Genomic DNA, 17798 nt, shown 5'->3' on the forward strand with positions numbered 1-17798 from the left:
GTTAGTGTGAGCGCCAATGGAAACTTATGTTGGTGCAAGCAAGGCAGGTGCAAACGCTAAAAGAAGACTGTGTTCTGAGCTGTGTATGTGATGGTTCCTGATAAAAGAGCAGGATTGTTTCTGGTCTACGTCGTTTAAAATATCCCAAAAGATCCAATCTTCCATCGAAACTAACCATAAAAATGTTACCTGATTTGAATCTTGCATATAAAATATACCATGTCCATCAAACCAAGCATCTGTACAGTCTGCTCTTTTGACTTCTTAATAGAAAGTGTTTTGTTTCAAAGTGCAGGTTCCCAGCTTTACAGTCTTATAAAGTATAATGAAAGAATTGTGACCCCTGCAGGTTATCGGCTGATACCATGAAAACTGGAATTTTAGGTTAACACCTAACTCTCTGGAGAGAGATGGAACCCTAGTTCCTTTTTTTTTTTTTTTTTTTTTTTTTTTTTTTAATTATCCTAAAATTGTCTTTCAGTTCTGGCATTAATTTTAGCTTAAGGTTTTTTGGTTTTTTTTTTAATGCCTGCTATTTAGTGCCTCACATTTTCTTTTATATTGCTGCGTACCTAAATCTGTTGATGATCCTTTCCGAAACACTAAAACATAATAGCTTGTCATCATACAGAAGAAAGCATTAGATTTGAATTTGATGCGCACTTGTTCTTCTGTTGCTGTTGATGAACTGGGCACGCTCGAGATATTTCTTTTGACAGGCTTCTGGCTTGGGCTTTCAGCACTGATAAGAGGCAGCAGGAATCCTAGAAGCACATTTTAATTCCTTCAGTCACATCTTTTTGTTGTTTTTTTCAGGATTTAAAGGTATTCACTGTGAAGAAGATATTGATGAGTGTCTCAGTAATCCCTGTGTGAACAACGGAGTGTGTCTCAACAAAGTGAACCGCTTTCTCTGTGTCTGTCCTCCTGGTGAGTGATTGTTTCTGCAAGTTTTTCCTGCTGCAACTTATCAAGAATTAGTTGATCAGCAGTGAAAGAATTCCCTGCAAGTGCTGGTGGTTCTGGTGCCGCATCTCTTTGAACAAGTTAGCTGCAGTCATTTGCATTGGTAAATGAGATGAAACATTTGCTGTAAGGTTATGTCTATACCTGGATGAGTGTTGAGGAACAAATAGTCTGACATCTCCCGTTAGAGGGTGGTTGGCAGCAAGAACTTTCATTATGAGTATAATAGTGTGATATAGAGTAATATTTATAAATATGTATTAAAAAACAGAGCTTCCGCATGCTTTTTCTCCTGTGTTTGTGGTTGGTAAGCAGAAGCCATTTTCCATCATTAGAGTGTTACTTGCATGAGGAGGGACGTCAGATCCTCCCTTTATAAAAGAGAGGTAAATGTTGAGCTGAGGTATCAATGTGAGCTATAGAGTAGCATCACTTGTGTTCCTGGAGGCTTACAAAAAGCTTTGAGATCAGAGTATACTTGACAAAAGTGTTCTCTGCATCCTGTCTTATTGGGTTATTCTGTCTTTTATCCCGTTTTTCCTTTGGTTCTTTCCCTCAGGAAACATTCCTGAAGCTTTTGATTTTTTTTTTTTTTTTTTTTTTTTTTTTTTTTGCTTGAAGCGCCTAGGGATCTGCATCATAAGTGACATAACCTAGTGGCAGTTTGTTGACTATTTCAAGATATGTATTGAAAGATACAGAGCTGCATTGTGCTCCATGCCCCACGCTGCTGCAGCAGCTCTGCTCTGGAGCCTTTCGCAATGAATACGTTACTGTTCCTTGCCTATCCCTTGCCTTGCTGGAATTTTTCCCCTTTATTTTGCTGCTGGCCTCTCAGTTTCTTGGGCAGCGCAGTGGTCAGTAGAGGACACCGCTGGTGCCCCTTTTGCTTTCTGTTTGCCTTGGCTGACTCTGTTTTCATGCTGCTCCTGCTCCTTTGACCTGGAAGAGAGAAACTGTTTTGTCTGGTGGTTTCGATGAGGAACCGCTCTATGCAGGGCGTGGTGTTTGTGCTCAGTGATGCAACCCCGCTCAGATTTGCTCATCTTCTATTTGGATGGTTTTAAGAACTTGCTAACACGTAATTCCTGACAGTGCAGCTGTTCGGTTAACACTTCAGGTTACTTCTGGATTTTCACCCTTTTCTGCCTTTCAGGGTTCAGCGGTGCTGTGTGTCAGATCGATATAGACGACTGCTCCAGCACGCCGTGTCTCAACGGGGCCAAGTGCATTGACCATCCCAACGGCTACGAGTGCCAGTGTGCCACAGGTGAGCGTCCCGCTCCGAGCCCCCGGGCTGGCGATGGCCTCCAGCCTCAGCACAGCTCAGAGTGTCAGCGTTCCCTCTCTCTGAAAAACTTCTTGTGTGTCACAAAGCTTTGTCTGCCCCTGCGCTTAATACAGAAACTCTTCAACTCATGACAGCACCAAGTTCTCAACTGGGGAGAGTTCTGGCCTCCCTCTTTCTGTCCCGTCCCTTGTTTCCCAGAATGTAACAGCTGCTTCTGCACTGGTTATGGGATCCCTGAATGGAGAAACAGCAGCTGAAGCCTTTTATCTGTGGCCTTTCCTTCTTTATTCTGGGGTGGTATATGCTACTCGGAGAACAAGAGCTGGACAGTGCCATACTATTGTATATTCTTATTTCCGTTGCTTCACAGTATTTTATATGAAAGGTGGGAGTTTTAAGTCCAGTAAGCAAATGAGTGCAGAGGAAGAAGTGTCACACAGTAGCCACCTGGCAGAATGTAGTTTAAAGGCCTTGTAAAGCATCATCCAGAAATTTTGACAGAGGCTGTGAATGGAACTCGGGTTTTTTGAATGTACTTAATTCCCTCATTCCTTGGTTAATTGTATGTTAGGAAATGCCAGTATAGGAAGTATAGGATTTTCTTGACTTATAAACCCTGAAAGCAATGCAGATGGATTTCTACCATAGCTTTTATGTCTGGTCAGATAAGTGGGTGTTCGCAGTTCAGATCTGTTAATCCTTTAAATCTCCATAAGGATGGATGGCTTTTGGTTGCTTTCAGTTAATGGTGGCTCTTGATAAAGATTCAGTATGAGCAGTAGTGGAAAGCATTGGCTTTAGCTCTTCCATTCAGGAAGAGGCTGAACAGTTAATGGAGCAGCCTCTGCTCTAGAAATGGACTGTTTGGCAGGTTAGGTTCATGAGCATTTTTTCTCATTTTGAGTCATTCCAAAATCAATTTGTTAAAGGAAAATTATTTTGGCTTCAGTAACTTATTCTTCACTGTTCAGAATGTAACAGAGGTTAGCCTAAAAATTCCTCCTTTTCTTATACCCCTTGCTCCCAATAATGTGCCCGAAAAACAATGAACATGTTGCAAATAGGAGACTGAAATAGTTCTAGTTGAGAGGAGTAATTATTCTTGTTAAGATTCTCCTTTTGATTGCTGCGTGTGACAGAATAAGCTGACACTTGCAAAAAGAAGAAAAGCGTAAGTCTGCCCTGAACTTGGAAGCTATCTTAGAAAGTCTTTCTCAAGCGAGTGTGTGGTCTGGTTCCTTTCATTCACTGTGAGTGCAGAGCTGCTTTATTAACTCTTTGCAGTGCTTTCCGGGCCTAGGAGAGCCCTGGGTTGCGCAGCGGATGATAACTTCTGCTCTAAAGACGCAGGAGAAAATGTTCTGCTGAGGGGATTGGCAGGAAAAGGCAGCACTGGGTCCAAGTGCTGATAATCTGGAGAGCTGCACCTTGAAAAGCAGGTTCTGAATTAGGGCCCAGGGCTGTCTGGGAGCCGTCTAGGTACAGAAATTCTGGGCTTCCCGGGAAAGCAGGGAGTCCTTCCTCCAAGGAAGCACATGGCATATGGAGCATTTTCAAGGAACGGGCTGAAAGCAACCAAATGTATCTGGGTTACTTGTGCAGCAGCTCTCAGTAATATCCTTGATTGGGTGCCCTGCCTGGAAACTGTCTGGGGAGTCTGCACTGGGGCTTCTTTCCATGCACTCGGGGATTTCTCTGTTCTCCAAGAGCCTTTTCTAGACTAACTCTGCTAAGAGCAAATTCATATCTCGCTAAGATTAAAGAAGTGTGTGTGGTTTTAGGACTAAATTGCTTCAGGTGACAGTACAACAGGAGGCAAGGCATTTTTCAAACAAATGTATACTAGATATTATATTTAATGTGGCTGTTTTCTCTAAGAGTGAAATATAGAATTAGTCGTGGGACAGCTCACAGGAAAAATGACATTTGATGTGTTCTTTTCTATCTCGTAAAATATGAGTGATTTGTGTGTTCCCTGACTGATAACCACCAGCCGCAGAACTGATTGAAAACTGCAGAATGTTTGGCCAAATGCTGTACCGACAGCTCTATTTACTGCTTGCTTTTTGTCTTTTCTTTCCCTTCTGGCATTATTCCACTTCTCCTTCCCAGTGGTAGTTCATGGCTTTCCTTTTCTTCAGTTGTCTTGGGTTTTTCCTCTTTTCTCTCCCTCCACCCTCCTTTTATTTATTTATTTATTTATTTATTTATTTATTTGCCACTCTTTGTCCTGTTCTCGGTTTGTTTTTCTCCCTTCCCTAACATTCTTATATCTGTTTCTCTAACTAGCTTCCCTTCCCTCTCCCCACCTCTTTCCACACCCATTCATCCATGCACACGTTCGCAGACCTTGGAAAAGTTAGCCGTCACCTGGTATGTTTGACCAGAGAACTAGCCACAAACCTGTATGAAAAATGGGGCGCCTGTTATCCGGTTGTATTACTCAGGTGAGAATTACTCTTCAGCTGTTGAAATTCCCTGCAGCCTCGTTTGTATCAGTCTCCAGCTAATGCCTGAAATATTAAGCTCTACCTGCCTTTTTTCCAGCTGCTGGAAGGCAGAATGAGCTCCATGTCCTCATGTCTCGAAACCATTTCTCTTAAATTGTCCCTGTTTCACAGAGCCCTGCTCTAATGGGGAAAACAGGGCTCTTGAGGGAGTTGTCTGCTGTTTTAATCATTCCGGATTTTTTTATTTTTCCTTTTTGAAGCCCTCCCATTGAATATAATCTGTCCTTCTCTGTTGCTCAGGATGTTTCCCAGCTGAAGCAGAATGAAACGGGCCAAATCTCTGCTTGTTTCATTGCTTGTAAGTGAAGAGGTTGCTTTCAGTCTTTCATAAATGTGCAATTGGTGCATGATTGGTGTTTTTGAAAGGTTTTGCAGTGAGAGGGACAAGAGACTTTTTTAATAAGCATTTCCTGCAGAAACTGTGATGTGAGCCCAAGGAACTCCCTTGGGAAAGTTTCTGCAGCTTCTTTGCAGTAATTTCCTGTAAGGAGAAAGCCAAATCCCTTGGATTATTGTATAGTGGAAATAATGACAAGAGAGTGCCTCGAGATAGTTGATACTGATGCAAGTAAATAGTTCTGATTGTGATTTGTGTGTTCCCTCTCATTGCCTCTGTGTTTTGAATATAGTGAAGGTAACAGCTTCTGATGCCAGAATCCTTCAAGCAAGAAGTTCTGTAAAATGCTGTGAGCAGTGTAAGAGTCTGTTGTTTTCCAGGGCTGGGAAACGGACAGCAGCTGAGATGCCCACATACCCTTTGTGCTCTGTATGCCACTTTGCTGTTTTTTTTTTTTTGTTTTGTTTTTTTTTTTTTTAGCATGATACTTTCTGTGCCTGCATTATATTCGCTTACAGCATCATGCCAGTTTACCTTCATCGCTAAATTATTCCCGCTGATCATTTTTCCTTAGGTTTTGCTGGCCTTTTGTGTGAAGAGAATATCAACAACTGTGATCCTGATCCTTGCCACCATGGTGAATGTCAGGATGGGATTGATTCGTACACGTGCATTTGCAATCCTGGCTACATGGGTGCCATATGCAGTGAGCAGATAGATGAATGCCACAGCAACCCCTGCCTCCACCAAGGGCGCTGCATCGATTTGGTGAACGGCTACCAGTGCAACTGCTTGCTGGGCACCTCGGGTACGTAATGCACAAGGTGGGAGGATGGAATTCAGAGAGAATTTGAGCATTTAATTCATTCGGATGTCTGCTCTGATGTGTGGTGAATTTGCAGAGTTAAACTTGTGGCATGAGCTTCAGGAGACTGCACTTTTGTCACGTTCATTTTGCTTGCTGTGTTTCCCTATGTTTGTGTGGACCATCCATTACTGGTACTGCAGCCAGTCTTGGAAGGATTTACCTCCTCTTTACTCCCAAAATTCAAGCCTGCAAATATATCTGCTGGAAAAATATGTCTGATACCTGTTATGGTTTATGCCTTTGCTCGAACATTGATTGACAGGTTCAGTGTCAAAGTCAGCAGCCATCAATTCAGGTGACATTCCTCAGTCACACTGGTCCTGCATCACCACCTGTATAAATTGCACCAATCCCTAACATTTAGCCCTCCTCTAACTTTTTTTTCAGGGGTGAACTGTGAAAACAACTTTGATGACTGTGCAAGTAACCCCTGTGTTCACGGGGACTGTATTGATGGCATTAATCGCTACAACTGCGCTTGCAAACCTGGATTTACAGGTAACGGCAGCTACTTGATGGCTTTGAGTTGTTTTGAAGATAGTTATCCTGTCTCATAGCTAAGAAAGCTGGGTTTTGTGTGCTGATTACAAAGGTTTCATTTAGTATCTCAGTAAATCTTCTACTCGTTGAATTTCAGCATCTTACATTAAAGCCAGTTTCTACCATGCGGAGGAATGTCCTAATCTGTGCTGTGAAATTATGTTCTTGTTAGGTAGCTAAGTCCAATTCATGGTTCTAAGTGTTATAAGAAATAAACAGACGTGTCTTTGGTTTATTGTTTGCAGCTCCTTTCCAAGGACAGGGAATACTGAACAGGATAGACTGGTGTGTGTTTGAAAAGTATCTTGGGCTTTGACCACGAGGAGGGTTTCTGTTTTTGAGAGTGAAAAAAAAACACATTAATTCAGTGTTCTAGTGAGTTCTTTCCACTCTGAAGTTTCCAACCAAATAACCTTTTTTTTTTTTCTCTCAGTAATGCTATTTCGTAATGTCATCTCTTTTGTTTCCCCTTTAAATCATAAGGATTTATGTAATATTGTACAAACGACTGGAAAAAGCAGCTTTTATGCCCTTTTGTGCTCAGATCTGTAGGTCTGCAACAGGACTAGTTCCTATGACTAAAACATTTATGTATTTATATATATGTTTATAATGGATGTAATATGCTTTGAGCTGTCTTGGATAATATGCTCATAAAATAATTGTTTCAAGGCAATCAGTACTGTTTCTGACAGTTTTCTCATCATGTGTGTTACTGTTGATTGCTGAATGATTCTAGTTAGAATCGATCTGAAATAATTAGAAGCAGAGCTGAGATGTTTCACGTGTTGTGTGTGTCTAAACCTCCTCCCATTGGTTCTGGCATGGTGGTCCTGTCCGGCTCAAGCATGCTCTTCCTTTTTGTCCAGCTGCAATATTTGTTCTTCTACTGGACTCCTTACTGTTACACTCTTAAAATATTTGGTAATTGGATGAATTTGCATTTTCCAGGCATCAAAGAGCAGGCATGCCTGGGATCTCATTACATCTCTCCTTAGGCTCAAAGTGCTTCTCCACTTACTGCCTGTAGTTTTCCAGCCTCGCAAGATCTGATGGTCACTGTTTGAAGGATCTTGCAGTCCAGGCATGCACAGTAAACAGAGGCTAGGCAAAACAGGAAACACTGTTATTTACATATCCTTTTACGCAATAAACCACAAGAACTATATTTACTGCAGAGTATAGCAGGATGGTTGTTCAAAGGGTGGCTGCTTCAATGCACAACAGCGGGGCTGCGATGAGTGGAGCTCGAGGTTTATTCCACGCACGATGCAACTAAGTGATTTTGGTCTTCCTATTATTAACTAGTTATTATTAATGGCATTCTGTTTAGGTTCTTGAATGGTCTGTAAATACTTGTTAAGTATAAATGCTGTTTTCCATGTCTTTCAAAAATGCTTCTGTGGGTTTCGGCTGAAGTTAGTCACTCTTTCATGCACCATCTGTCCCTCCACATTGGATTCACTGGACTGTCTCTCAACTTTTGTTCTTACAAGCGTGCAAAGTAAATGTTTTCATAAGAAATACTGTTTAATAAATAATATTTTTATAGGCCCACGATGTAGTGTGGATATTGACGAATGCACATCCAGCCCCTGTCACAATGGTGGAACATGTATAAATGAGATCAATGCGTTTCGGTGCGTGTGTCCTGAAGGCTACCATCACCCTCACTGCCAGTCCCAGGCAGATGGCTGTCTGAGTAATCCCTGTGTACATGGCAACTGCACACATGTGGCTACTGGGTGAGTTTTACTGTTGCATTTAATGCCTTGAAATCCCTATTCTAGAAGTAGGGCATGAATGAGAGTGTTGATGAGGATGTGGTTATGCCCCCACTGCAGGGTCTTTTGAAGGTGGGCACAAAAGCAAATCCAAACTGCATGGGTAGTTTTGCAAATGGCCAGCTGATCGCATGAGGGCAGCACTATTAAGCATGTTTGCAAACTGATTTTTTTTAGTGCGGTTTCTTCTGTGTGTTCCTGGTGCAGTGCTAAATGCATTTCCACATAGCAGAATCTTCCTAGGACTTTTTAAAGATATCTATCTACAACAAAGTCAAAGTTGTCTGCTGGCTTGTCATTTTTTTTTTTTTGCTTTCCCTGGAGTTCACCATTGCCTTGAGGCTTCTGATTTTTCTCTAATTTCTCAGTTTAGGATCAAAATTTATCCATTGCCCATGACACGCTCACAATAAGCTGCAGACTTTTAGTCACCAGCTGCGGTCTGTGCTATTTCCAAGCTGTTTATTTTTTCTGTCCCTGCTTTGTATTCTTTGCTGTCTTTGCATGGGCATGTAGCAAGGGTGGTCTGCCACCATCGGAAAGATGGTTCTGTGTCATTTGAGTAAGCAGAAAAGGAAAATAAAACGGGCTCACCTTTTTTGTGTGTGTGAGCAGCAGCAACCTACTCCATCAAACTTCAGAACGTGGAGCATAAAGGCTGTCATGTCTTTGGCCACTGCTCTAGCTACCCAAAACTCTGTGTTAAATAACAAGCAAATAACTCTTTTTTGACAGTTCACTGTGAGATGGAGAAGAGCATTAGAAGGTCAGCTGGGGAAAGGTCTGATTAACAGCCAGTGAGAGGGGAGTAGGTAACAACACCCTATCTTCAAGGGTGGGCAGAGGAGCTCGGTATGGCAAATTGAGGGGAAGGTACAAAGCCATAGCTCATGGTTTTCCCCAGGAGATTTATTTAACATTTTTACAAAACAAAATCAGTCATTACGTTTTTGGGGAAGGCATTGCTTCTTGGGCAGGCTGTTTTGTCTGAGTCACTGGATGGGTGACGTGTGCTCGGCCTCTGGCTGGTTGCTGCAGCAGCTTTCTCAAGACCAGCTTTATTGCTGAGCAGTGTCTGCCTAGTACAGTTTATCCAAGGCTAATTCCATCAGTTTTAGTCACAATGTTGCACGCTGGAAAGAAGAGAGGAAAGCTCTTTTCTGGCCATTTTGGTGGCAGTCGTTGCTTGTGATTCTTCCCAACTGGGAAAGCCAAACGCTGAGGTCAGGAGCCCTGAACTCCCGGGTCGGATTTGGCAGCCCACGGGAAGTCTGGAAAGACGGTCTGTGTTTCCAATCCAGCCGCTCCATAAGCTTGAAAAAAGCCTTTGGTTCCTCCCATCGGTCTCATCACCCAGGCTGGGGTTTATGCCCATGTGCACCTTGTGCTGGGTGCCCGATACAAATCAGACTTGTCTGCAAGAGCGGCGCGCAGCGCGTGGCCGAGCCCGCGGTGACTCACGGCGTCCTTGCTCCGCGCCTTGCAGGAGCAGGGCTGCCTGCTCCCGCTTCGGAAGCACCAGGGAGTAAATTGCTGCTGCTCCCAGCCTGCTGCCTGCTTTTGTAGCCACTAGCCTTTATTAAATCTAGTTGCCTTTGGAATCTGTTGTCTCCCGTCTTAATTTCTTTTTTTTTCCTGCCTGTCTTTAAATGTGTTGAGATGATCATACCAAAAAGATACATGCTGTAGGTTAACTGAGTGCTTGTGAAAGTTGCAACGAAGTGAGATGTCATTTTAATGGCAGGTTTACATTTTGGAAAATATTGCTGACGTAAGCAATATAAATGTAACTTAGGACTCTTCTAAAGACAAGCCTTCTAGTTTTCTGTCAAAGACCATCTGCAGGAGAAGGTGCCTAATTTAAGAATGCTCTAAAATTGCTGCTGTTTTTGCTTTTAAAGGTACAAGTGTGTCTGTGACCCAGGCTGGATAGGAGATTTCTGTTCTACAGAAGGGAATGAATGTAAATCAAACCCCTGCCAGAACGGAGGAACTTGCGAGGATCTGTTGAATGGCTATAGATGCACCTGTAGGAAAGGATTCAAAGGTGAACATTCAGACAGAAGCTTCTGCTCCCTGTGTCTTTCTGCTTCGTTACACCCTTATTGTCATTTTAATCTTTCATTAAACCTAATGGGAGTAGGAATGATGAGGGAAATGCCATGGTTACATGAAGTTAAATTATAGCTGGTTTCTTATGGGCAAGTTGCAGTAGTAGAATGCTTAATAATATCACATCTAATTCTTGTTTTAAATTCTTACTAAGAAATCTCGTTGCAGTTCAGCTTAATTTACATGGTAAAAACAGTTAAACTGAGCTGTATAAATGCATTAAGAATTGAAGAGGCATTAATTTACAGAAAGTTTAATGCAGTTTAGTTCACATTAGTTTTCCTAAGTGTGGAAACCCCTTAATGGGGAAGTCCAGAAAAAATAACATTCCAGTCCAGAAAAATAACATTTTCTTTTTTCAGGTAACAAAATTTGGGTAAGATATTTTAGAAGTACTGCAACTTGCTGCATGCAAGCAATTAGACATTAAGTGAGACAGTGAGTTTGTCTAACTCGATGTTTTGAGAAATGTTTTTGAGAATGGAAATGTTTTTCAGGCAACACTTTGTTTGATGTACAGAATATCGCAATATGATAGGCTAATCTCTGGGTGAAAAAAACTGTGTTTGTGTGTGGCACTTTCTAGGAATGTTGGTGATGTTTTTGCACAGTGGATGAATAAATCACTAACTGTGGGTTCCTGGGTTGCTCGGAACTGCCATGGCTGCCCCTGCTTGTGGCGAGCTAGCCCATGAGGAGTGCTCTGGTTTCCTTCTCCAGCTGAGATTTTCCCCAAACTGGAAGTGCCGTCCACTGCTTTGTAGCATAATCATGCAAGCTGCAATCGCTGTATTTGTTCCTCCAGGAAACAGCGGGCCCTTAACCGTGTGTTTCTCCCCTTCTGCTCTCCAGGTGTGAACTGCCAGGTGGTGGTGGCTCCTTGTTCCCCTGACCCGTGTGAGAACTCAGGGATCTGCCAGGAATCTCCTGACTCCGAAGGCTACACGTGCCTCTGTGCCCCTGGCTGGGAAGGTAACGTGGCTGGGCAACGCGAGCCGTGCCGCTACGCAGCGTTTTGATCGTGGACATAATTGGGGGCAGTCTTAATTCCGGACTCTCTGCGTTTCAGGGGAGAGATGTACAGTGGACATTGACGAGTGCCTCTCCAAACCCTGCAAAAACCATGCTCTGTGCCACAATATTCAAGGCAGTTACCTGTGCGAATGTCGTCCCGGCTTCACCGGCGGAGACTGTGACAGTAACATTGACGACTGCCTTTCCAGTGAGTATCAGTGGGCTGTTCTATCTTCTCCCTTTTTCCTAGAAGTAACTTTGATGTACTGGTGGTAAGTATTATTTGAGAAATACTTGAAACTGTTTCTTTTTAATGGCTTAAAAGGAAAAAAAAAAAAAAAAAAAAGCTTTTTAAGATTTGCATGTTTGAGACAGTCTGTCATATTTAGCACCTATAATTGGACTTAAGTATCCTACCTGATAGTAGGAGTTATTCCCAGATTCTTAAGTCAAAGCAGTCCTTATAGTTTACATACTTTGATAAGGAACCCAGGTAAATGAAGAATTTTTAAAAATTTGCCTGAAATTTTCATATACAAAGCTAAAGTAACATTGCAGGGCTTGCTGGTATTTCAAAGGTAAGCTTGGTTGAGGTGTGGTGGGAATACAAGGTACAGAAGTCTTTCCTGAAATGTTTCTGTCTGAAATTCATATCCTGGAAGAGGAGTATCTGGTTGCTGTTCCGGTTAATCCATATTTGAAAGCAAATGAAGCAGGAGGAAGGCATGAGGGTAGCCCAGATACAAACATGTCTTGAAATTATCTAAATCATGAGAAAGTAAATGTTCGGGTTTTTTTGGTTTTTTGGGGTTTTTTTTACATTTTATATCATGTGCTTGACTGCTATGTACGCAGGAAACAAAATGCATAATAAGTTCTTTTTCTCACTGAGCTTATTCTTTATAATCATCAGATAAAATCAGGTTTCCTTGAAAATGTCATGTTTAAAGTTTATCTGGTACTATTTGAAAAGTCCTCTATGAAACCTTAGAGTTGCACATAATGTCATATTTTTGTAATTGGCTGGTTCTTTAAGTGGGGGAGAAAAGAGCAGAAAGAAAGAAACAAAAGAGTTGTTTTTACTGGAGTAGTGTAAAAACAAACCAAAGTCTTCAAGACTCTATGTATGAATTTGAAGAGCTGTATCTTGCACTGAAGAAAAAGTACAGTTGTGACTGCTATATAGAAAGATCTGAACAAGTACCTAAGTGAAACTTGTCCTGGGGGATCCCCAAAGCAGCACTGACGAAAAAAGTGTAAGGTGTCTGACATTCGAGTGCTTCTTTCTCAACAAACAGATACAGTACAAAAGTGTCAGTGGAGGTTTGTGGAGCCTGTCTCTCCAAAGGTGTTCCTGAAGTTACAGTTATTGCCAGCGCTGCTTGGTTTTGTGTGGATGTCTGCAGCCATACCCATTTTTAAAGTGTTCATCAACCTCTTTTTAACAACTAGAAGATCTCTGTCTGTTCCTAAATGTGAGATTGCTCCAGTGTCATCTGTTACATAGCACACCCATGAGGTGAAAAAGAGTTTCAGATTACTGCTGCAGATGATTTCATTTAGTATAACAGAACACGACTTGGGCCAAGTGTCTTTAATCTAGGAAGCAAACAAAGCCACCAACAACATGAACTTATTGAAGAGTTGATTCTGCAGTCTGCTTTTTCTGTCAGTAAATGTGCAGCCCAGAAAATTAATGCACAGTTTCTGGCTTCAGTGGTAAATGGCTGCCTGCCATAGGCACAATGCAGTATAGCTGCCAGGGCTTCTCTTTGAATGTGCTTTTTCTCTGCAGTAGTCAGATGACCTTTAAATGCACGCAGGTGTCTCTTATAACGCAAATTTTTATCATGTGAACATATTTCTCAGTCAGTAAATGAGCTTTAATTATCTTTCACATCTGTTTATCTTCATGTATCAGTGAACAGAATGATCTTGTACTTAGTTTGAACTGCAACATTTTTTGTTTGAGCTTATTTGCATCTTTCAAAATACATGTTTTAAAATATGCTTTTCGAAATATTGCTGCATAAAGATAGTCACAGATCAAAAAACTGCTAAGTAACTTCTTCCCCCTTCCTCTTTCCCGTCTCCCCTTTTTCTCCCTGCTCCCCATTTGGCCTCCACGTATGCAGAGTAGAAGAGAAAACTGTCTTCAGTGGCAGCATCTGATAGAGGAACATGGGTCTTAAGCCCAGAAAGCTGAAGGAGCAAAACAAGAAATTATGGAATGACTGTGATCTTTAGGGTTGGTGGGTAGCTGTGGAAGTAGGAGAGCAGTAGTTATCCGTTGTTGGTAAAACTTTGGGAGTGTCTCTTCCATAAGCAGATGAGAAAGGCCTGTCATTCTCTAGGCTGTGTTATCCCTTTTTTTTTTTTTTTTTTTTTTTTTTTTTTCCTCCCCTCCAAAAAGCTACTACTCTAAAGCTGGCTTTTCTCTGCTACTGACTTTGAACTTACTGTAATGAAACTTACTCTATCTTAGACCCTTGCCAAAATGGAGCTTCGTGTGTGGATGGGATCAACTCTTTCTCGTGCATCTGCCTCCCCGGATTTCACGGAGATAAATGTCAGACCGACACCAACGAGTGTCTGAGTGAACCCTGCAGGAACGGAGGCGTGTGCACCCACTACGTCAACAGCTACACCTGCAAGTGTCAGCCTGGCTTTGAGGGAACCAACTGCGAGAACAACATCGATGAGTGCACGGAGAGGTGAGAGGACCCACGCAGTGCCTTGAAGTCAGCCCTCCTGAGAAGCAAAAATTAAGGACGAGGATCTGTTTTCCTGCCTCCTGTAGCTGAGATGTACTCAAGCTTCAGACGTGGCCCTAGTGCAGGGTGCTGGCTGAGGGAGAGCTGCCTGGCAGCCTCGGTGGTCTGTCTGCTAGACCAACTGGTAGCCTAGTGCCATCGTAAGAGGAATACGACAGTGCCTAACAAACTTAAGAAAGTGACATATGATAGCTTAAATAACTTACATTTCAGTCGGAGCATTATTGTAGACAGGCGGGAGAAGAGCAGATTGATTATGAACAGTTACTATGTTGAGAAATACAAATTTTGCAAAATTGGAAGCAATGGCCAACTGTCAGAATCACAGAAAAAATAAAATAGCCAAGTCGAGCAATTCACTGCAAATAATGGAAACCAAAAAGTAGGAAAGGGGGAAGAATTTGGAAGAGTTGAAGAGATAGCCAGAAGGAGCACAAGCACCACAGAGTCTGTACTAGAAAGGTTTAATCAACAGAGATCTGTTAATGATGACAAATTGGACATGGGTTAGCAAAGTTGAGGTAAAAAATAAATCCATTTTAAGAAGGAGATGTGGAACTGAGTTCAACAGTTTGTTCCCCAAAATAATTGGTTTACTTAGTACATTTTAAAAGTGCTCTTTGAGAGCTTTCAGTGGAGGCCTCATCCTTCTGCATACTTATTTTTAGAATTTGGAGGTTTCTTGTGTGTAGATTTAGATTTGCAAACAGAATTAATTTCTAATATATTTTGAAATACATATATATTTCAAAAAAAAGCAAATTAGAACAAATAGTCTAATATGTTCCAGTGACAAGAAATGCATGAGATACATAAATGTAAAGCTCTTGCTACAGTCCTACATTTTCCACATGCAAAGAGAAGATTTCTTTCGTATCTCTTATTGCAGTTGTGAAGGTGGAAGCATTTAACCTCTTTTACTTAAGAACTGAGTTGTGTCACTGATGAGGGTGTGTTTGATTTGCACAACAGTTTAATCAAGAGAAGTAATTAAGCTTTAGCAGGACATCTGGTTCTCCCTTGATGTTCATCCTGTTTTTGTCTTCATTATCAGCCAGGGCAGAAACCAGTCTTACAGGTATGAATGTAGGATGTAGCAATTTTCAAGGCTCTGCCAAGTTAGTCCTGTCCCCTCCTTCTCAACCAAATTTTACTGAGCTGCGATTAGGAGTGCCCTGCTGGTTAACTAATTTAAATTGAGTTCAAATGATGCTTCCTGGTCACATGTGGGACTCCTCCTATGAGCGAGTCCATCGTCTCTTGGAGATGAGAACCCGATTTCAGGGAAATGTTCCTTTTTTTCCTTCCTTGTTCACCAACGTAAAAAGCCGTTTTTGCCTCTTATAAATTAGTATTCAGCCTGCACGGCAGAACTACAAGGCACTGATAAATTGGTTTTTTGGTATCTCTGCCGTATTCACAGTCAAAATTGAGATTTTTAAAACTTTTATACCTCAGGCTCAGAGAGATGAGTCAGTGTGTTCTCCCTTGGAAGTCCCCTTTGACACTGCATCAGACCGATGACAAACATGAATTCATTTGTGTTCTTTGTCAAACCGATTATCTTGAGAGTCTAATTGAGGGTTAGTTTGGAGGAGCAGAAGTTTCTTGCCATATGTTTCTTTGGAGAGAAACTCCTACAAGTTAATTTTGCCAGAGGCTTCACTACCCCATCTTTCCTCATAATTTCTCCCTAGTGCATCTGCTGTAGCAGGCTTCCTTATTACCAGAATGTTGAGGCAATGCTGATTGAAACTGCAGGAGCTTGTGTTTGTATGGTCTGTGGACTGCTTCCTTGAGAAAACATGCCTTGGACTCCTTTGAAGTTGAAAAAAAATGTTTTGCAGCTTTTTTTTCCCCTCAATAATTTATAGTAAAATTGAGGTCAATTTTGTACAGAATTTATTTGTTTGAGCAAGCCATGCACATACATGGTGCATATGTGTTTGTGGTGACATAGGAGCTGGGAAGATTTGATGAAGTGAGAAGTTAACTCAGTAAGAAGTGACTCACTGAAACCCTGGTTTACTTTCTTTGGCTGAGAAGAAAAAAGAGGGTAAATTTATCCCATTGCTTTAGCGTTGTCTGGTTTATGCCTCTTTGCTAACCAGTGGGGAAATGATGCTGCAATCTGCTTTTTTGCTTCATTGCAGGGATGTTTGCCTGCTGGCATTGACTGTGAACCACCTGCGTTCGTGTCAGCTCGGTTTTGTTCTCACTGTCTTGCAGCTCCTGTTTCAACGGAGGTACCTGTGTGGATGGCATCAATTCCTTCACCTGCCAGTGTCCAGTGGGGTTTACAGGATCCTTCTGCCTCGTGGAAATCAACGAGTGTGATTCGCAGCCTTGCTTGAACAAAGGCTCCTGTGTGGACAGCCTGGGGACATACCGCTGTGTGTGTCCTTTGGGCTACACCGGCAAGAACTGTCAGGTGCGGTGAATTTTCGTCATGCCCATTTTTCATAGGGAGATTTTGTTAAAATTGCAACAGCGGAAGCTGCCAGGTGTAAGATGTGACGTGGAGCAGATCTCTAGTATGGCAGAGCTCTTGTTCCTTCAGCTCTGGTCTACTAGTCCAGGGAAAACTTGGTTCAGTGCCACTCTGTCAAAAGCTGGTGCTCCTGTTCAAAACTCTAGAAAGCAAACAGTGACTGCTGGGTGCAATGAAGAGGACAGCATGGTTGCTTTGGAGTGAAGGAGTTTTCTGGATGAGTTTTCTAAAGACCAAACACAGGTGTTAGCTCTGAAAATGGCTGCGCTTTATTTGAAGCATAAAATTGTCCTGGGTGCAGACAGAATCTTGTGTTTAAAAAAATAGATACCACTTGAATGGAAGAATGTTGATCTGATTAGTAGGATCTTGGTTTAACTGCTCTCTTTTGTACTGCTTACTAAAGATTCATGTGAATTTGTTTGCCATAAATGCAAGGGAATTGTAAGACAGGGGTTATGGGATAACCCATGGGAAAATGTTGTCTTGACAGTGTTCCAGTTTCCTTTTTGGAACTGATGCATCTGATTTCAGTCTCGATCCTCAGCTCTAAGCATAGAAATAGCTGAATTTAAATTTTTCAATTTGGCATATCACAGTGGAATGCTGATTCCATTTTGCAAATCTTCTTTATTATTCCGTGGTTATGAAAACAGCAAGAAAGAACGCTTTAGTACCGTCTCTAGCCTCAGAACAGTAAGCACTGACATTGGCTTCCTTCCTTAAGCCCTCTGACTGCTCTCTTGTTTTACAAATAAATCTTTGAATGCCTTCAACTACTGGAAAGCACGAGGGCTTAGCAGGGATTTTGCAATTGGCCTTCGTATTAATGTGTGTGTGCAGCACAGTGGGTGTTAGAGGAGGTGTTCCATGGGGACAGAGGTGCTTTTCCAGGGAGTGCCCTGCAAGGCACTGAACTTGTCAGGTCTGCTTCCAGGTATTGCTAATGGAGGAAGTGGATGCAAAGGAATGAAGTATAAAGAAACAGCCCCTCAGCTTGCCCTGATTAGGTATTCGGGACACACCACTGCAATCTCGCCGAGAGAACTGGCATTGAGAGTGGTCATAAAGTACAGGGAAGCTCAGGAGTTCCTCCTCTGTTGCATTTGCA

The 17798-nt window shown here is 42.1% G+C and overlaps 1 protein-coding gene across 1 annotated transcript in view; it reads left to right on the forward strand.

Annotated features, from left to right (window-relative positions):
* NOTCH2 (notch receptor 2) overlaps positions 1–17798 on the forward strand; it is an 84375-nt gene that overhangs the window by 38411 nt on the left and 28166 nt on the right. The window contains exons 9-18 of the mRNA XM_088524416.1: positions 817–930; positions 2123–2236; positions 5679–5912; positions 6360–6470; positions 8065–8257; positions 10198–10343; positions 11261–11380; positions 11478–11630; positions 13908–14136; positions 16426–16627. Coding sequence (XP_088380542.1) covers positions 817–930; positions 2123–2236; positions 5679–5912; positions 6360–6470; positions 8065–8257; positions 10198–10343; positions 11261–11380; positions 11478–11630; positions 13908–14136; positions 16426–16627 — 1616 coding nt within the window. The remainder of the gene's footprint in view (positions 1–816; positions 931–2122; positions 2237–5678; positions 5913–6359; positions 6471–8064; positions 8258–10197; positions 10344–11260; positions 11381–11477; positions 11631–13907; positions 14137–16425; positions 16628–17798) is intronic.

Source organism: Tinamus guttatus, unplaced genomic scaffold (assembly GCF_059628265.1).
Source record: "Tinamus guttatus ecotype Peru unplaced genomic scaffold, ASM5962826v1 Tinamus_guttatus_pri_ptg000211l, whole genome shotgun sequence".
Taxonomy (NCBI): Eukaryota; Metazoa; Chordata; class Aves; order Tinamiformes; family Tinamidae; genus Tinamus; species Tinamus guttatus.